This window comes from Notechis scutatus, chromosome 1 (genome assembly GCF_049901735.1).
Source record: "Notechis scutatus isolate UNSWTSFEM ecotype Mainland chromosome 1, rNotScu1.2, whole genome shotgun sequence".
Lineage (NCBI taxonomy): Eukaryota > Metazoa > Chordata > Lepidosauria > Squamata > Elapidae > Notechis > Notechis scutatus.
The window spans coordinates 325,560,115-325,581,355 of record NC_142009.1 but is presented as its reverse complement, the minus strand read 5'-3'; the positions used below and the strand labels follow the sequence as shown (position 1 = coordinate 325,581,355).

Sequence of the window (21,241 nt, the reverse complement as noted above, 5' to 3'; positions counted from 1 at the left end):
CACCCCTCCTCTTCCTCAGGTTTCTGTAGGGGTCAAAATATAAGTCTCATGATGTCAACGCAGTAAGCCTTGGGTCAAATGTGAGGAGGCCAATACGTAATGGAGGCATTTGGGTGATGACCAGATTGCGCAGTTTACCATTTTCTTGTCGCTGTGGCTTGCCCCACTCCCCTCACAACATCCTTGTTATTCAACTCCCACCCCCTTTCGAAAAACACCTGAGCGACAGCGTTCCCACATCTCTACCACTGATGGAAAGATTTCCTTTTGTCACCATTTATTTAATCCACTTTGAAAATTATCAGTTGCCACTAGCGGCTGCGTCCTTCAGCTTAGTTTATTGATCAGCACTGAACAATCTGCACAGCTGGAGAAGACCATTTGTGGCTATACTTGCATGACTGGGTCTTCTTATAGTCCTCTTTAGATTAGGAAACCTGTCTTTTCCCTTTTATGTTGTCCCACACTGGGGTAAAAGAATACCAAACAAGCAGCACGTAATCAAAATCTTTATCATAGTTGGACACCTTCTCCCACCTTCCCAAATCTATACATTCTAGAAAACAAGGATCATCTCAATCAAGGTATCAGCCACCTCAATTAGACACTTTAAATTGACCAATCTCAGATGTCGCTGCCTAGCAGAGGAAAGGGAAATCTACTGCCAGAGAGAGAGAATTCCCCCAGAGTTGAATTGCTGGTGAACATCAGGGCAGCCCTGAAACATTTTTTTAAAAGATGATTTCTGATAGTGGTAGTTCTAACACGTTAGCAACACTGTCCAACCTGATGTTCCCATAGTGAAAGCCACCATTTTGGTCCATGTTCAAGGATACAGTTCCCTGCACATATCCATGTTTGTCCCTTCATAAAATTCAGCCCACTTTTGTTCACCTCTTCAGCGCCGGTAACGGTAGCGCTTGAAGTGGAACCAGAGCTGGAAGATGCCGTTGGCAAACTGGCAGCGGAAGCCATGCCGGTGAGAGTATTCCCACTCTCGGTTGACAATCTTGAAGGCGATGTCTTCGTAGGGAGGTCCAGCGTGGAAGCGCAGGGTGGCGAAGTCCTTGTTGTCCAGGCAAGCTTCCAGAAAGTATTCTGGGGTGGAACGTTTGTCAATCAGGTCCGGGTAGAAGATATTAAACTTGTAGCCCTGCACAATCTTGGGCGGAGGGTTGTCGAAATCGTAGTGGGTCTGGTTGTACTTGTTCCACTCAAAGCCGGTGTGCACTCGGTTGAAGAAACGTGGCTTACGGGGACGGTATTTGTCAGCCCACAGGTAGGCCTTGCCGGTCAACGGCATTTCCACGCTGAATTGGGCCTCATCAGCCCCCATCCCTTCTTTGGCCCGGCGGAAAAAAATATCCTCAGCACTCTCGCTGGCATCACCTGTAGGAGGAGAACACTGGGATTGGCATGTGGTCTTGTGCACGACTGGCCACAGTATGCCTGACTGTCTGTTTTATCTTTACAATCTTTTAGCCCCTGTGGCTGGGAAGGAACAAAAGGCCCCAATACCTCTGAAAATACCTTCACTTTGGGATTCTAAAGCAGTAAGCTGTCATTGTATTCCACCATTAAAATAGCTGAACTCTAATAACACTTAGACTCATATATCGCTCCACAGTGCTTTACAGCCCTCTCTAAGCGGTTTACAGAATCAGCCTATTGCCCGCAACAGTCTGAGTCCTCATTTTACTGACCTCGGAAGGATGGAAGGCTGAGTCAACCTTGAGCCGGTGAGACTTGAACTGATGAACTGTTGGCAGCTGGCAGTCAGCAGAAGTAGCCTGCAGGACTGCATTCTAACCATTGCGCCACCACGGCTCATGTTAATATTAATAAATATTTCATATTGATTTGAACTTCTATCCCAACCACAATAAGCATAGTATGTTGCCTCTAGATGAGATGGACAGCACACAAATCTAATAAATAAATAAAATATCAAGCAGACTTTTGATTAGGGGACTGGCAGACTACAAGATACATGTTCAATTTTATAGCCTGCCAGATTTCTAATCAAGCTGGTTTCTAGTCTCTTTTTTTTAAATTAAAATTTTGATTTCAATTGCCCTGAAATGTGGAAGGTGAGAAGAGGTTTGAGTAATGATAGAAACTTGAAGTGATGGCCAAGTCTACCTTCTTATTTTTTAATATTTAAAAGTTTGGCATGTAAGTAGCAGGAGGCTCCTTAAAATGTACGACCTATTTTTCTTTAATCATATTTACTTCCCAAATAAGATAAACCTCCACCAAGAGGTTTTTCTATAATTTTTCCACCCAAGATTCTGGTAGCAGTGGAATACAGGTAGGCCTCACTTAAGTCACTTAAAAACCATTTGAAGTTATGATGGTATCCTTAAAATATATTTGTGAACCAGTTCTGGAGTTCTGACCACGGCACAACAATTGTATTTCAGGTGCTTGGCAACTGGCTTACCTTTATGGTTATTATTATAATAAGTTATTATTTTTGCCAGAAACTGGCCTTTTCAATGACTTTCTGACAAAAAAAACCCCATAGGAATGCATTCTCACTTAACAATCACTATAAAAAAGATCATAAAATCAGTTTCATCATATATTACCTCAACTAATGACTGTCATGATTTATGACAGAAATTCTAGGCTCTTTTATGGTCATAAGTCAAGGACTACCTGAACTCATAATTTGAACTTTTACTGTTTTTTAAAGAATGTAGGAATCCATTTTGACCTCTTATTCACCTCTAACGGTTTCTCTTTAGAGTCAAGAAAAAGTCAACTCAACCTAGATTTAGGGTTGGAAACTGCTTATGAAAAATGACTAGATGAAGAATTGAATAAGAGAGATTAAAAGGCAGACAACGGAGTGGAAAAATGGCTTCTCAGCCTCGCAAATGACAAGGGTTTATTAATTAATATTCAAAGGATATTTCAAATGGGGCTGAGGGGGATAGGCTGGCTGGGGATTTTGGAAATGGGAGATTTATTCCTCTCTTTCCTTCTTTCCCCAGGCTATTGCAGGTTGCATTTCAGAACATAAATTCCTTTTGAGGTACAGGGCCATGTACGCATTGACTGTGTTACATGCTCAGCCATCATGAAAGCCGGGTGATGTCTCCCGCCATCCTTATGTCAACTCATAAAATATTTCTCTGGTCTTTTTAGAGTTGCCAACAGAAAGGGAGGGGGGAAGAGTGCAGCAGGTTGCAAAACCGAAACTGCATTCCATAAATGTTTTCAAAGATAGTAACTAGGTGACTGAAGTTTCTGCCACACAAAATTCTAACTGGAGGGCATGATTGATGACTCTTGGCTATGGATGTGTCCCATTGGAGAATATGAATTACGATACACCCAGGGGGTGGGGGGAAAACCAGGGTCAAGGGTGACAATGAATTATGTGTCTCAGAGTTGGCTACACCCAGGCAGTGCCGGCATGTTAACTCCCAATAAATCCTTTTGAAGTTTTGGAAGTTTGGCTTGAGACTCATGATTTAAATGGAGGGTAACTGCCGGAATCCTGACACCTTACCTGTGACTTGGAGCTGCTGTCGGGAGAGCTGGAGGCGCTGGAGATCCTCGTCTGCGTCCACCACATGGGCGTCAAAGGGGAGCTCGTGGGAGGTGAGCAGCCGGGGGCTGTATTTGCCAGCATCGTAGTCATCCAGGCTCTGCTGAATTAGGTCCTCCTCAATCAGCACCGCTTCTCCGTCTCCCTCAGCTTTGGCTTCAGCTTCCGGTTCGGTGCCAGGCTCCACAGAGGAGGGACCAGGCTGTGCTGGGGCAATTTCCTCGGGTTCTAGCCTGGGTAGAAGATGGGGAAGAGGGTAGACCAGCTTTTAAGCAAAAAGAGTGCGGCGACTGAGGACATAAGATCTCTAAAGCTTTTGGACTTGACTCATTGTTCTAACCTTCATTTGCTTTTAATCTCCTTCTATTAACAAGCTCTCTACTTTGTCAGTTGGCCATTTCTAGGTATATGAGCTTCGACTCCTAGAATTCCATAGCCAGCACAGCCATTGCTAAGAATTCTGGGAGTTACAGTCTATTCACCTTCAACTTTCCAAGGTTGGGAAACACCCTAACTGTAATTCCTTTGAAGATGTTTCGCTTCTCATCCAAGAAGCTTCTTCAGTTCTGAGCGCTGAAGAAGCTTCTTGGATGGGATGTGAAACGTCTTCAAAGAAAAACCAGAAATTCCAGTTGCCTCTTGAAAAAAAGCACCTTTGGGACAACCATGACCTGGATGAGACTGAGATTCTCCATAGGCTCTACCTGTAATCAATTTCAGGCAAAGAACCAGGTCTGTTTAACTTTGGCTTACGTAATCCTCTAAAACAGAGTTGGGGAATGATGGCCCATTTATGGCTTGTGGACTTCAGCTCCCAGAATTCCTGAGCCAGCCATATCCACAAATCACAAAAGAACCAGCCTTCCCCACTGGTGCTCCAAAAGGCCATATATTCTGATGGGATCATGATGAATCTTTTGAGAACCAACTTTTGCCTTTCTAACAAGGAACAATCATGGCTTTACAATCAAGACAAAAATATGTCTTCTTTTACCTCAGCCTCCTCTTGAACTCCCCCTACCTGCCTATTCGTCCCTCCCGAAATCTCTGCCCTTTTGGCCCTCCGGCTTCTCACTGCCACCAGTTGCTCCCACTGCCCAGATCTGAACATCACACTGCACGTCACTGCCTTATCCTTTCGTATCGGTGCAGCACAAGGGCTTCTCTGGTGCTCCGGTCAGAGCCTTCTTTCATGAAAGAAGCCCGGTGCGTAAAAGGAGGCAGCGGTTAGAAGGGCCTTTCTTTTGCACACCAAGCTTCTTTTGTGAGAAAAGGCTCTGGGCAGGACACCAGAGAAACCCCAGCTGCACCAGTGCAAAAGAAGGCCCTGGACGGTACAGCAGTGGCACACAGTGCTGTGGACATGGTGGTGGACAGGGCCAGGTCACGGCTGGCAGCAACAGCTAGGCAGGCAGCCAAACGGTGGCCATAAATGTGGACCTGGATTTTGTACCCAGGACTGCAAGGTTGCTGCAGTGGCCACAACTTTGATGGCTGGTTGTAATCCTCTTTGTTCACTGCTGTCGAAATGTTGGCTCTTTGAACCAATAAACATTCAGCGAGGACTACCTGTAAGTTACTCCTGTAAATCTACAGACTTATAGATTTATAGAAAATTAAAATTATAATTTTAATTGTTCTTATGTGTAGAGTTGTTTTTATATATTTCTATTTTTACTATATTACTATAGGGTCGCTTTGGATGGCAAGATATGAATTTAATAAACAAGCAAACAATAAACAAATAAATATGTATGTTGGAGGGGGTGACTCTTGAGAGCTATATGCAATGAAATTTCATTTTAATGTATGCCAATTAGTGTACATTCAAAGTGACAACAGTTGGAGAAGTGATAACCTGGAATCATGCTATTCTCAAAAAGATATTTTATTTGTATTATGTTTTGTGAAAACCCAAATAAAACTTTTACCAAAAAAAGTGACAATAGTTATTATTCTACTCTACTCTACTCTACTCTACTCTACTCTACTCTACTCTACTCTACTCTACTCCAGTCCAGTCCAGTCCAGTCCAGTCCAGTCCAGTCCAGTCCAATCTAATCAATACAATACAATACAATACAATACAATACAATACAATACAATACAATACAATACAATATACACTTACTAGGGCAGCTTTTCTCAAATTGGGTAACTCTAGATATATGAGTTCAACTCCCAGAACTCTCAGTAATGGCCACAGGGAATCTTGGGAGCTGAAGTCCATGTATCTGGAGGGAGCCCAGATTGAGCAACATACGAAGAATATATAAAACAGCAAAGCTTCTCCTTGCATAGGAAGGATAATGCTGCTCTGGTAATGATAATGCTATTTATGCCACATAGGAGCAGCTACACATTTCACAGGAATGAAAACCTTAAGTGTTAAGGACGAAGGAAGCAGGTAACAGCATCCCAACCATACTTACCTGTGACTGCTACTGGCAGCTTCTGGGGATGGCGACTCTTTTTTGATGATGGGGAAAAGGGGTTCACTTTCCACACCTTGTTCTTGTTTCAGCTTGTACAGCTTCTGGCGCAGGACATCCTGATGACGTTCTCGCAGCCTGTAACCCAGGAGGGAGAGAACATAGTATTAGTTCCTGTGGCCAGGTATACATGTGTGTGTGTGAGAGGGAGGGAGGGAGTGAGAGGGAGGGAGGGAGAGAGAGAGAGACTGTAGCAGGAAATGACAGCTAAACCTCTTGCTCCTTCCAATCTATTCAATCTGATTCCAACTTCCTGAATAAGGGCCATACGTCAAAGATGCTCAGGTGATCGGCATAGTACTGGGACAGCCCTCTTAAAATTTTGCACCGATATTCACTATTCTTTGGCAATATGCCCCTTTCTAATGTCATCATTCTCCTCCTTTCTATCCCCACATTTATAAGCCCAATATGGTTAAGCTCCTCTGTGGCTGTTCCCGATACAATGAATGCTTTAAAAATATATCAAACCCACTAAAATGGCCTCTTTAGTTAATCTTGAGAGGTACCTCTCCATCTCCAACCTGCACCTTCCAGTTGGATTTAAAAGTCTCTTTTGAACTAAGCTTATATTCCTGAAGACAACATGGATAAATCCATGTATTTTTCCTGGTGGCTACATGGATGGGGTTGGCCAATGCTTTCTTTTGGGACATGTATTCAATTTTCCAGATCTGATTTCATGGTGGTCCCCAGAGGGAGCACTACCCCTGTCTGATGATGCTTAGCTTTCTGCGACCAGCTAAGGGCAGTTGTTAAGGCCAATTCTTTCCACCAAAGCCAGACAGCCAGGATGCTAGCCAGTCTGGTTTGGTCCAGTCATTTGGGAAAGTCTTGTCTCATTGTTAATGGAAGCAGCTTGGTATAAACCACCGAGTCCTCGTCTGGCTGGAGATGGATATAAATCAGATACGTGCATATTTACCTGGCCCGTGCCATGTATGCCTTTAGCTGCTGGAGCAGGCTCTCCCAGTAACCAATGTCCAAGTTGGGTCCCCCAGCCAGGATCTTGCCCTCGATACCTTGATAGATCACTTGCAACTGGTTGTAGGTCTTCCCCTTGAAGACAGTTTGTACATCAGAACTGACTGAGGCATTCACCCCTTCACGGCGCTCTCCTGCAAGACAGAAAAAGAGGAATATACAATTGGAGAAAGATACTCCTTGAATCCACAGGCCAGAAGAGGACATGGAGACAATTGTCTCCAGTGACCAGGAATAGTTTGTCTCGATCTCAGATAAATAGGACAGGATGTCTTTTTTATAGGACATTTGGAAAGGATATTTGTGGACGGGGTGATCAGATATTCATTTTAACTGCATTAAATCTATTCAAAGAAATAGCAAGCCATATTTCTTGACATTTTCCATTATAATACAGCAAAAGTGCCTAGATTCTAAGGCAGTCGTCTTCAGCTCAGTGCCCACAACAGTACTGGACTTCAATTCCCAGAATCCTTATCTACATGGCAGGGAATTCTAGGATCCAACGTTCAACACTAGTAGTGTTCTGACCCAGGCTTCATCAAACGTAGTTAATATCAAACTTGTTTTAAAAGCAAAACCTATTTAATTGCAACGCTGGGAATTGCTTCCATTCCCAGCCAGAACTGATTATAAACAGTTTCCCCAAGATAAGCACACAGCTTTCAGTGCTGTGGAATGTTGCCAAAAACAGAAGTATCCAATTATAACAGAAACCAACCGAAATACCAGAAAAAAACAACCAGAGCTTCAAGGAGGACTCGGAATCTATCAAACTACTGTGCTGCCTGCAAAGCTTTTGTCACTGAAGTCTGACTTTTATCCCTTATGGGAGGGGCAATCATCTCCCAGCCTTACTCCCGAGTCGCCCCTTCTGCTTCAGCGGCTCTTGCCTTCTAGCAGCTCTGCGCACACGCGCACTGGGAACAGGCTCCCCTGGGTCATCTGTTTCACTGCTGCCAGACTCTGAAGACTCCAAAGCAGTGATCCCCAACCGCGGCCCGGTACCGGCATCAGCTGGGCGCCGCGGCCCGGCACTGGCATCAACTGGGCGCCGCCATCTTTTGACGAAAAAGATGGCGGCACAGCGCTTCCGGTGAGCTTTTTCGGGTAGAAATGGCTTTCTACCCGGAAAAGCTCACGAGTAGCGCCGCCATCTTTTTGATGAAAAAGTGCTTCCGGTGAGCTTTCTACCGGAAAAGCTCACCGGAAGCACTTTTTTACCAAAAAAAGATGGCGGCGCCCAGCAACCAGCGGCCCGGTAAGGCTTGTTCCGCGGCCCGGTACCGGTCCGCCGACCGGCGGTTGGGGACCCCTGCTCCAAAGGCAGCACCCCACTCTCAGACAGTCCTGGCCCCATCCCTGCATCGGATGCAGGACCCTTGTCCAAGTCCTCTCCAGACTCCCTGACTGGTCCCCTTTCTTCCTCGCTCTCCAACTCCGCTGCCGTCTGCACAGGCTGCAGGCGAACCACAAGAAGTAGGATAATTCACCCAATCAAAACATAATGAATAGAAGTAACAGAAAAGAAAATCTGCCCCACATTAAAATATCCACATCTGCTCAGCTACTCAAGGAAATGAACTTGGCAATTATGTGAAGAGTGCCTGATCAAAACAGAGGAACAAATAAAAGTCATACTGCTGGTGGTATCTATGATGCTGTGCCCAATCTAGAAGAGGAAGAAGATGCTTTAAGAAGCAAAGAAGAGATCTATCGATGAGGTACGATGTAGGAATGATGAAGACCCTGGTCACCCTGATCTCTGTTGGAAACAACATCTGCCAAGTATGATCCTTCCAAAAAAGTCTTGGAAATGCAATTAGTTGTCAGTGTGAAATTCCTCAGGTGGCCAGGCCTGGGGAAAGGAGTAAATTAATTCTGTTTTGAATTGTATTCCTTTTATATGGTTTTTATCTGTAAAAATGCCCAGAGTCATTTGGACAGTGAGATGGGTGGTGTCTAAATTTGATTAAACAAACAAATATATAAATAAATAAGTAGGTATTGATGAGAATATGAAGAGGAACTAGAGTTCAGTGGAATGGGTAATATCAAATATCTTCAGAAAATGGAAAAATACCCTATTTTGCTGAAAACCAGCAGTGAGTAAGGAACTATTTTTGGCTGGAATTAATGGAGTACTAATTTTTATTTTCTGCCCCTACCTGGTCCTTTCCCAGAAGCCTCCAGTTTCCGGAGTTTGGCTATTTCATCTTCAGTGATGATAGTCATGTCTCTCCAGAAATCCACATTCTTCCCTTGCTCCAGCTCCATGTAAACCTGAAACAAGAGGGAAAAGAGATGAGAAGAGGGATAAGCAAGGAAGGAAGGAATGAGAGAAAAGAAGGAAAGAGAGAAAGGAAAGAGAGAAAGAAAGAAAGGAAAGTATGAAAGAAAGAAAACAGCTACAATGCTTATTTTCAACTGTTATCTCTTTTTGAAATTTGAACTGAGGGAGGTATGGATGTTATCATAACAGGAACAGTAGGCATAGCTGCAAAAGTTACTTAATTTGTTTTCTCTTGCCAAATGGGGAGAAGAAAATTGGGTGGGGGGGGGGGAAGACGACATAGTATTTGAAAGCAAATTAAATTTGAAAAAAGAAAGAAAAGCAAAGAGAAGAAACTAGAAAATACTATAGCAAAATAGCTTCTTGAAAATAATATGCATGCATTCTTTCCTTTTGTTTATAATCATCTGGACTAAACAAACTGTTTTAAGTACAAGTTACATAGTTGTATTAAATTGCAATTGTTAACTAGCCCAGCCTCCTCCAGCCTGGTACATGTAGTCCTTGACTTACGACCACCCACTTGGCTTCCATTCAAACTTAGGACAGCCCCCCCCCAAGTCCTTGATAACCTGGTTCCAAAGTTCCAATGGCCACACCCCCATGATCACATGACTACATCAGCCATTCAGCAACAGGTCTGCATTCACAACCGCGTGCAGCATTCCATGGTTATGCCACTATCACTTACGGCATTTTTGATGAAAAGCAGCCTCTATTTCCTGTTTTTGGCAAAACCAGCTCATAGTGAACAATGGGTTCACTTAATGACTTCAAAAAAAAGGTGACAAAATCAGATTGGTGACATGGGTGACCCACTTGACCACTGTCATATCTCACGACCGTAACGGACAAACTCCATTATGGTAATAAGTCGAAGACTACCTGTTATCTTCCAGATGGCTGGGCATTTGAGCCTTAACACACGTTTTCCTAAAAATAAGACCCTGTCTTATATATATTTTGGTCACTCAAAAGCCAGCAGGTCTTATTTTGGGGGTAGGTCATCCACTGACTAACCTCGGTCTCCATTTTGCTGTGAGAGGCCTTCAGGAACTTCTTCTTCTGCAGCCGGCAAAGCTTTCCTGAAGGCCTCTGCAGCCAATAACAGAGCTCTGTATTGATCCGGAGCTTCGTTAACAGCTAGAGGCCTTTAGGAAGGCTCGCCAGCCTTTCCGGCTGCAGAAGAAATGGGCCGTTGAGGCAGATGTCGGGGCCTGGCTACAACTGTCCAAGGGTAAGTATTAGGGCAGCTCCACCACCACCCCATCCCCACCCTAGCCTAATTTTTACCCATGCACCCTGAAGTGGGCGGGGGTCTTAATTAGGGCTTATTTTGGGCGCACGTGTAAAAATCAAGCTAGGACTTACTTTCAGGGTAGGTCGTATTTTGGGGGAAACAGGGTATATTTGCAAGCCACCAAGCCGAGGAAGGCTGAACTAGATGAACTTTGAATCAGGGTCGGGAAGAGCCTTCTCTTCCTCCTGAGAGAACAGGACAGACACCATCGGCTGGATACCTGGATGTCTTCTAGTAGATCTTCCATGTCGGAGACAGTGAGTCCATTTAGAAATGTGTACGGTTCATGCATCTCCACTGCCAAGTCATCGTCTTCAGCACTGATGTATTTTGCCAGGAGATCAATTGGCTTGGCCCGCCCATCTCGGATCCGGATTTTGGAGCTGCCAGAAAAGGGATATCCAGAAGAAAAGGGTTAAGAGCAATGCAGGCCAGGATAAAGGCTTCGGGGAACCCTTTTGGGAAGGGTTCAGTAACTCTACATCCAAGGGTGAGCTTCAACAATTTTAGCAATGGCTTCTCTGCCTGGTTGCTGGGTGGGCGTGGCCTAGTTGGCCTCCTGCACCATGGTGTGTGGGGGGGTTCATTTTTGCCCTCCCCAGGCTCCAGAGGCTTTCCTCAAGCCTCCGAGAGGACGAAAACGACCTCCCTGGCCTCCGGATGCTCTCTGGAAGCCGGAAATGGGTCCATTTCCAGCCTTCCCGATTTCCGGAAGGCCCGTTTTTTGCCCTCCCCGAGCCTCCACATGCGCCCTGCACTTCCCTGCATCCAAAATGGACTGCATGGGGACTCCTGGGAGGGGAGGGGTGGGCAGGGCCAGCCAGAAGTGGGATTTGGGGGTTCTCCGAATTGCACAGAATCTTAGCTAGAAGGTCTCCTGAACCCCTCTGAATGCCCAGCAGCCTACATCTGGTGGGGTATCCAAAGTTAGATCCCGGACATCTCCAAAGAAAGGGATTTTCTTGGCTACCCTCCAGAAACACACTGCTGATCAGAGCAGACAACTTTGGTGCAACAGACAAAATGCCCTTGCGGGGAAAGGCAACTCTGTCTTAATTCTGAATATAGTTTCTGGTACCAAGTATTCAAAGTTATCACTGCAGGCAGACAGCAGGATTCATTCATCCTTTCAGATTCTCCAGGGCTGGCGGGATAAGACCACAAATTATAACATATCCCTAATGGAGCTGCGTGGCAGTCATGGAGGTACCCCTTGCAGAGTTCTCTATCCTGAGTAGATACGGCATTAATGTCAGCATTAGTGACATTAAACTGTAACCATGTGCTTCAGTTTATTTGGCTAATTGAAGAATTGCGGGAGGGGGAATAGTTAAAAAAAATACCTTCCATTTAGATGGACATCAGTTTCTATAGTTACCTAAACAGGCATGCTATATCCATCCTAGAGAAATGTCCAGACCAACAAAGGCATGATTGCTGGTTCTTATTTTTAACTAGGGGTTGTTAACTGCCTATCTGCCTATCAAGGGTCTTCATTCCATCAATCGCTTAAGAGGGTGACAGGGTTGTCCAGAAAGATCTCATCTCAGATGCCTCCATTTCCTCTTGATCCTAAGCAAATGGTGTCCATATTTCTGCTGCACAAAGTAAAACTGCCCTAACAGTTTAGTGAATACTTAAATCTTCATTTTTCAGGCTGATATTTTTCTTTTTCCAGAGACATCATGACTTCCCACAACACTGTCAAACTACTTAGTAAGACTGTATTACTATTATTCATCTCATCCTTCCTATTACCTCTCGCTTCCCACTTATGACTATAACCGTGTTGCTTGTATCTTTACAATTTATATCGTTTTATTTGTTTTCCTAGCATGTTTTGATTGTGTATTAGTAACCTATGTATGATTTGATTGCCAATGATTATCACTGAGTGTTGTATCTTATGATTCTTGATGAATGTATTTTATTTTTTCTCATGTACACTGAGAGCATATGCACCAAAGACAAATTCCTTGTGTGTCCAATCACGCTTGGCCAATAAAGAATTGTTCTGTTCTGTTCTGTTCCGTTCCGTTCCATTCCATTCGTTGGCAAAAGCCACTTAGGTGCTACCAATTTGTGCAACATCAGAGGATGGGACAATATTTGATGCTGAGATCAAATAGCCTATGTATCAGGACATTTAACACAGTAAATATTATCTAATACAATTATATATTATTGTACAGTATACCTACAGATAGTCCTCGACTTATCACCGGTCACTTAACAACTGACCGGTCACTTACAACAGACACCCGCTCCCAAGGTACTTACAACCTGGTTCAAAGCACTGACAGCCACCCCTCTCCATGGCCATATGACCACATGTCAGGTGCTCAGCAACCAGCCTGCATTTATTGCTGTTTGGGGTGACCCATGGTCACATGAGCATGTTTTACAACATTTTTGCTAACAATCAGAATTTACTTCCTGTTTTCAGCAAAACTGGCCCATAGCAAACAATGGGTTTGCTTGATGAGTGTGGTGGTCATTAAACAGCAGCCACAAGAAAAAGGACCTAAAACCAGGTTGGTCACATGGGTGATCCATTTTACATCCTTGTGGACTTACAACCATAATGGGCAGTTTCCATTAACGTTGTAAATTCAATATTAATTGTAATACTATATGTGTAATACCTAGGTCCTCAGTAAGATTAGTCAGCGACTCTTTCAAAGAGTTCCTATGATTGTAAACATGATTACAAAGCTGGACTTGATGGAAAATATGATGGGAAGCTAAAGTCAAGCTCCTGATCCATCTAATCCAGTACTGTGGAGTTCTCTTGACTAAAGGAAACCATTTCCCAAAATCCTAGCAGTTGAAGGACCCAAAAATTCCAAACTAGATGTTTCACCATTAAGCTGTCAATTCTTCCCTGCTCTTCATCCAATCATATTGGAAGGTTTTTGCCTTCCTTGGACTCCAAAGAAACATAATGGCAGAATCAGATCTGAGAATTATTCTGTGGACTAGTAAATTCAAGAAACGATATTACTATTCTGTTATATTTGGGAACTTAATTGCTCCCTCCCCTGAAGACCTAGGTTCCATCCATTGTTCCCATTTACCGTAGCTTGGCTTGCTGAAGATGGAAATTGTCCTCTTGCTCCTCCCATGTCTTGAAATGCTCCGCCTCTTTCTCCCGCTGCAGCATCTCCAGCTCTTGCTCCCTCATGGCTTTTTCCCTCTCCCGCTCCAAGCGGAGCTGCTTCACCTGGTATACGTGGGAAGGGAGGGATTAACAGATGTGTACAACACATGGGCACTCATTTCACAGATTAACAGAGTTCAAAGGGATCTTGTAGGTCAGTAGTGGTTAAGCTCCCGGCGTATGCATGCGCACCGACCACCTGGTCTTTCAGCTTCTAATGCACATGCACGCATGAAGACCAGCTGGCCGGCCAGTTTCTAATGCACATGCACATGCCGGCCATCTGGTATTTGCGCGTGCATGCGTGTTAGAAACTGGAAGGGTTGGTGTCACGAATCATTTAGGTTGAGTTTGGCAAAATGGCAGTTTTATTCTGTACAACACAGCTTCTTTTGTTCAACCACTGCTGTTGCTGAAAATTTTCCCTAATGGAAATTTTTATAGAGAAGAAGTATCTGCATTTCCCTAGGTCCCTAACTGTTTCAGCATTTCTCAATCAGGACTTCAGCTCTCAGAATTCTCTGCAATGGCTAAAAGGCAGACATCTTGAATTTGTCCAGATAAGAGAAACACTGATCCGATTAGAAAAGAATATATACTTTGTCTTGGATATCACTCCTGGACCATTTTGTATGAAAATGTATGTCTTAAGAAATGTGGTATCTTAAATTCAGAACTGTTGAGGTAATTCCCCGTTAGGAGAATGAGCGCATACAGGGAGACATAGTGAGAGTAATGTTGAATAATACACACACAGCACACAGATAGACTGTACAGTAAATGTAGGTTTTTACTTCCAATAAACGTTTAAGCACAGTCCAAGATAAGCAGTCCAAGTCATTCACAGGTAAATCAGTCAGTTCAGGGATAATCCAAATATTAAAGTCCAGTATCAAAAACAGTTCAGTAACAGACTTACATCAACGATCAGTAACAGTCATTAGAAGGAAGGCAATACTCTCCAACAGAAGGAAACAGAGACTCACACTCTCTTCTGAGACTAAACAATCCAGGTTTCTGGCTCCATCTTATGGCCATTTGAGAAAACACACCCAATTACAGTTTAGCATTCTCTTAAAGACATAGTATTAAAATGTCTATCCTAGTTTATATATTTCCAACCCAAATAACTGTTAGGTGACTTACATTCCTAACAAGAACTAGTCTGCCATCTGAATGATCTTCAATATCAAAGAATAACTTTGCGCCCAAACATTAGACTCAGTTCCTCATCATACTTTGCAAGTTTACATCTTGGAATTAAACAACTGCTTCCGTATTAAAACAGCAGTGCGAAACTCAAAGGATTCCCTCCATCTATTTTATTTGGATTCTTACCTTTTGCAATTCAAGGCGATTTTCTTCTTGGATCCGCTTGTTCCGATCTTTTAGTTCTTTTTCCTCCAAGTGTCCAATTCCCTTTTTTTCCAAAGCCTAAAAAATAAATATAACCCACCAAACCCTAAATAAAGCCAACCAAAAATTTTACAGAAACATTTTCACTTAAATTGCAACAGCCCACAACATTTTAAATGATGTGGTGTAAGAAACAACATTTTAAATGATGTGGTCTATGTGGATTTATGAAAACTATAGTGAATATAGTGAATCTGTAATTTTCATAAAGGATTTGAATAAACATTTTGAGATTATGTGCACATTCTTTGCACCAGATAAAAGAACTCAGTCTACTTGGGTAAAATAATTGCCTTCAGATTTGCCCCAAACATATACTTTAGATCTGTCTAACCCTTTCATGTTCCCAGCAACTAATTTCATCTATTTCTTCTGGAATACTCCCATACTAATTTCCATCATCATAGGGATTATGGCTGTGATTCATGGATTATGATGGATTATGGGAACTGAAATATAACACTTTGGAAGAGCATCAGGCTGAGGAAGACTGCTCAAGGAGGAAGGTCGGTCTATCTGTCTTTCTAATTTTCACCTCTCACTACACAGCTTTCCTAACAATCCTGAAGGTTTGATTAGATCAGAGGTCTCCAAACTTGGCAACTTTAAGACTTATGGACTTCAACTCCCAGAATTCTCCAGCCAGCATAGCATAGCTGGCTGGAGAATTCTGGGAGCTGAAGTCCATAAGTCTTAAAGTTGCCAAGTTTGGGGACTCCTGGATTAGATTATGAGCAAGCAAGTGCACTTTAAAGAGGTGATTCTCTCGAGATGTTTTACTGTTACCCTGCACCACCCGTCTTGGATTGTAGACATGAATTCAGGACTTACCTTGCTCCAGATGAAAGCCCCTAGCAAGTTGTTGTCACCAAAAGGGTTGTCAGTATTGGTGTAACCCATATACTCTTCTCCCCATCCCATCTTCTCCCGTTTTTTCCGTTCCTTGGCCTCCTTCTTGGCTAGACGTCGGGCCCGTTTCTCTTCAGGGGTTTCAAGAGCCTTCATCAACTCCTTTTGGTTTTTTTGGTCTTCTTTCAACTTTAAGCGTTCCTGGAGGCTTAGCTCCTCACCTAAGTCACCCTTGGAGCCCTGTGAGCGGGAAGGTGACGGAGATGTCATGGAAGACACTGAGGACCTGGATTCAGAACGCTTTCGGTACTTCTTCCCCTTCCTCTCACTTTTATGGCCCCTTTTTTCTGAAGAGGAATCCGAGTTGGAGGACCGTTCCCAGTGACGTGAAGAGTGCCGCTTGTGCCTCTTGTGATGTTGGTCCCTGCTTTTTTCTTTTTTCTTTCCCCATTTCTGGTTCTCTTCCTCTGAGCTTAAAAAGAAAAGCTCTGGTGTTAGTTTAAAATGGGTAAGAAACAGTCTTACCCATTACCTGTCTCTGTGGTCCTTACAGCCTCCTCTGAGCACAACTGTTGCAACCCAAAAATGTTTTGTGATAGGAAAAGAGGAAAATTGCATTCTAAGTTTTAAAATAGGCATGCCACAATTAAACAAATAAAATCCTCCCCCATACTACTCTTTGCTCTTTTGTGATGCAATCACATGCACTTTGCAGCCTTCAGTCCCTCAAAACTGTTAAGAGCAGCCTCTGGCACCCAAATGTTCCCCACTCTTGTTATATATCTACATTTCTGCATTCATCTTAAGGAGCTAATTGGGTCAGCTAAATCAGCATTCATCAATACATTACTCCCACCAACCTGAATTGCCAAAAATTCTGTTGAACTGGCTCCAAATTTATATTCACAAAACTTAGGGTAAAACAATTAAGCACCATCTGGAGATTTGAACTGAAAATACTGATACCTTTCAATCTATTATCTATAATTTCAATTTATTATCTCCCTGGCTTTTTTCATATGGCCCCTTAAGGTTGACATGAGAATCAATTTCAGCAAATTATCTGCTTTTTCTTTTGTTTGTCATAGGGAAACAAGGGAGTCCATTAAATCCTGATTACAATGAGATGCTGAGCACTTCTCAAAGAGCTTTTTCTCTTTGTGGCAAGTGGTTTATAGTGAAATGGGATTCCAATCACTTATTCCCCAGATCCGATTGTTCTGAAAATAATCCAAAATATGTATAACTGCTTATATATGCTTTTAATTTATTAAGCTTCCACTTCCCTTTGCTCTTTTTGTTATCTAATTCATGCAACAAAATCGACTCATGCTCTATTAATATAGTGTAATGAAGATAAATATCCTGTAAGAGTCCAGTGGAAAAAAAAGCTTGGTTATACAGATAGTCCTCAATTAGCAACTATCTCATGTACAGTTACAATGGTGAGGAAAAGGTAACTTTACAACCAATTCTTGCATTTTCAACTTTTGTGTATCCATAAAGTGGAAGATCTTAAGCACAGTTGCATTTTCATTTAGTAACTGCTTTGCTTAACAACAATGTTGCTGGTACCAATCGGGATTGCTAAATGAAAATTACCTGTATCGTATTACATTCTACATTCTATTTCTTAAAAATCACATACATGGATAGTGTCACAGTAACAACAGTGGGTACTGTTATTGTTATTAAGACAATTGAGTTGTCTTAATATTAAGACGTGAGTTTTCTAGCACGTTGTTTCTCAACTTTGGCAAGTTTAAGATGCGTGGACTTCAACTCCCAGAATTCTTAAAGTTGCCAAGATTGAAAAAGCCCTGGCCTAAAGGTAGAACTTATGGAGCTCTACCATGACTGTAACTTTGTCGCTTGTATCCTTACGACTGTTATTGACTGTTTCCTAGTATGATTTGACTGCTTATTGTACCCTATAACTATTAAGTGTTGTACCTTATAATTATTGACTCTTGATGATTGTATCTTTTCTTTTATGTCCACCGAGAACATTTGTACCAAGACAAATTCCTTGTGTGTCCAGTCACAGTTGGCCAATAAAGAATTCTAATCTATTTTATTCTAAATATGGAGTTTCGTATTTTCACTCCCAAGAATGCTGGGGATGGGAGACAGCAGATTCTTGCTACTTCAAAAAGCTCTGCTGCCTTCAAAGTTATCTCAATGTAAGCAGAGGGACTTGCTCCCCAGTCATTACCCTTAAAAAGAACTGCTCCACTGCTTATCCAAATTTCACAGGATAGGAAACAGGGCTTTAAATCCTGACTGGTAAACTCTCAGCAGAGTCCAACTCCCCAAATGTAAGCCATTCACTCTAGAGCAGGGCTCTCCAACCTTGGCAACTTTAAGATTTGTGGATTTCAACTCCCAGAATTCCTCAGCCAGCTTTTGAGGAATTCTGGGATTTGAAGTCCACAAGTCTTAAAGTTGCCAAGGTTGGAGAGCCCTGCTCTAGGGAAAAAACACCCAGCAGGAGCTTATTCCTAACGTCTTTCTACTACCGAGTAACTCTATGATCCCGAACTCTATGATCATAAATCTCGGAGCTGCATTCGTTCGTCTCACCTCCCTTCCCGATTTCTTCTCCTCCTCCTCCCCCGACTTTCTCGCTCTCCAGACCTAGACCGACTTCTCCGCCGACGCCGTTCTCTAGATCGAGACCTAGATCTGGACCCCATGGCCACTCGAGGCCTGGCCCCACGGGTACTTCCTACTTCTCGGAGAGGTCTTTCTTTTCTCTGGTCGCGATGAAGGGTGCCCATTGCAATGCCTGATCGAGTTCGACCCTAGTTCAATTTGGGACCGTAATTTTTGCTGGTTTTCTTTCTAGAGAGAAAGGGGGGATGTGAAAAACGATGCCCGTGGCGAGAAAAAAAAAGATCAGTAACCGTTAAGGCAACGTGTTAGATACCTCTTTCTCGGTTCTCAATCACGCCGATTTAACAGACTAACAGAGTTGAAAGGGACCTTGGAGGTCTTCTAGTCCAACCCCCTGCTCAAGCAGGAGATCGTATACCAGGTGTCTCTTTTCAGATGAACTCCAACATTTAAACAAACGTCATTATTACAAACAAACATCATTATTGAGGCCACTGGCACTGAATTCTTGTAGCATCTGGAGAAGAGAAAGGATGATGTAAAAGAAAGGATGAACTTTTGGTTGCAGATAGCTTTGCAAAAGTCACTATTATTGTCCTGGGACTGATATATGAAGAGTATGCATTACTCACATTAAACAGATTAGGGAGAAACAAGCATTTTCAATCAGACAGAGCTTTCTTAGAACATATAGAATAATAGGGTTGGAAGTCTTCCAGTCCAACACCCTGCTCTCTCTATAGGAGACTATGCCATTCTGGACAAAAAGCTGTTCAGTCTATTCATGAAAACCTCCAGTAATGGAGCATCTATAACAAGGGTCTTCAAATTTGGCAACTTTAAGACTTGTGGACTTCAGCTCCCAGAATTCCTGAGCTAACATGGCAGGAGGAGGAATTCTGGGAGTTGAAGTCCACAAGACTTAAACTTGCCAAGTTTGGAGACCCCAATCTACAACAACTGGAGGTAAGCTATTCCATTGATTAATAGTTCTCACTGACAGGAGGTTTTTCCTTAATTCTAGATTAGATCTCTCTTTAATGATCTTCCTTCCATCCATTGCTTCTTGTTCTTTGGAGAGTAGATCTATCCCCTGTTCTCTGTGACAGCCCCTCAAATACTGGAAGACTGCTATCCATTGTCCTTTTCTTCCTTAGACTGGACATATCTAATTTCCTCAATCGTTCATCATACTGTTTAGTCTCCAGACTCATTTTCTTAATTGAAGTCTCCACAATCAATCAGTCAATCAATCAATCAATCAATCAATCAGTGAATCAGAATCAGAATAGAGCTGGAGGGGATCTTGAAGGCATTCTAGTCCAACCCCCTGCACATCACAGTTCATCATGCCTCATGACTGAACAAATCCAGGGTTTTTTGAGTTTGCATAGTATATTTAACTCTATCAGTCAAAGAGGCAGTTTGTGTGACATCCTAAGCCACAAATATAGTGACCAAGTTTAGCACGTTGAATGAGTGCAGGTGGCTAACACAGAATGCTTACCCAGGTCAAAGATTTTGCAATTGCAAACTTGGTTATTGTTAACTATATAATGCAGGTAATCTATAACTTACCTTGAGTCCAACATGTCTATTGCTAAGCAAGACAGTTAAGTGAATTTTGCTCCATTTTATAATCTTTCTTACAGCAGTTGTTAAGGGAACTACTGCAATTGTTAAGTTAGTAACAGTGACTGGCTTCTCTATTGACTTTGCTTGTCAGAAGATCACAAAAGGTGATCACAGGACACTGCAACCAGCATAAATACGTGCCACTTTGCCAAGCATCGGATTTTGATCATATGACAATGGGGATGTTTAAACATAAGTCATAAGTATGAAAAATGGTCATGAGTCAATTTTTTTCAGTACTGTTTAATTTCAAAGGATCACTAAATGAATAGTTGTAAGTTGAGGACTATCTGTAGTTGAGATTTTTTTTAAATTTAGCATTCTGAGCAATCTGATTACATTAAAATGTACATCAGTGGGGTAAATACATTCATTCTTCTGCCACAACTTCTCTTTCATTGCAGTGTTAAAGATACAAGTAATAGCCTAAAATCCTGTTTCTTTAACCTTCAGGGTTGGAAGTAGCTTCTAAAGTCTGGCTATTACTTAAAATCACAATGTGCCATGATTGAACTTAAGCAGAGGCTAACTTTAATTGAGCAAGAAGGTTACGGTAATGTTTACCTTTCATTATCTCTTCTCCTATTGTCCTCCTAATTGTTCACTTTGGTCTTTTGTTATGTCAACTCTGTCCCTTGACAGTTTGAGATACCTACCAATTCCTGGAGGAAATAGGGGTGGCATTACTTGATACAGGAGGATGTAATTGATTGCAGGCACATGTTTAACAATGAGTAAATGCATAAGGAAATATATTTACAGCAGGATTACATATCAAGAGAGCAAATGTCTATAGAGTAACTTTCTACTATAATATACTATTCTCTTCACCTACATTTTATTTTTGAATTTTCATATTTCTTACACTTATAATATCAAAGAACTCCTTAGGTATGGCATTAAAAAAGCTATAGCTGCCTAGAGTTGTCAAGGATAT

At 42.5% G+C, this 21,241-nt stretch overlaps 1 protein-coding gene across 1 annotated transcript; it reads right to left on the bottom strand.

The window, feature by feature from the left end:
- Positions 1 to 492: 492 nt before the first annotated feature.
- Positions 493 to 20,368, bottom strand: CACTIN (cactin, spliceosome C complex subunit). Its single transcript, XM_026671001.2, has 12 exons — positions 20,248 to 20,368; positions 18,983 to 19,186; positions 18,637 to 18,897; positions 16,036 to 16,525; positions 15,127 to 15,222; positions 13,706 to 13,851; positions 10,849 to 11,011; positions 9,204 to 9,318; positions 6,977 to 7,169; positions 5,992 to 6,129; positions 3,521 to 3,792; positions 493 to 1,389 (listed from the first exon to the last, which is right to left on the bottom strand). Exons 3-12 carry the CDS (start codon positions 18,831 to 18,833, stop codon positions 899 to 901), a joined length of 2,301 nt encoding a protein of 766 aa, XP_026526786.2. The 5' UTR covers positions 18,834 to 18,897; positions 18,983 to 19,186; positions 20,248 to 20,368; the 3' UTR covers positions 493 to 898.
- Positions 20,369 to 21,241: the final 873 nt, after the last annotated feature.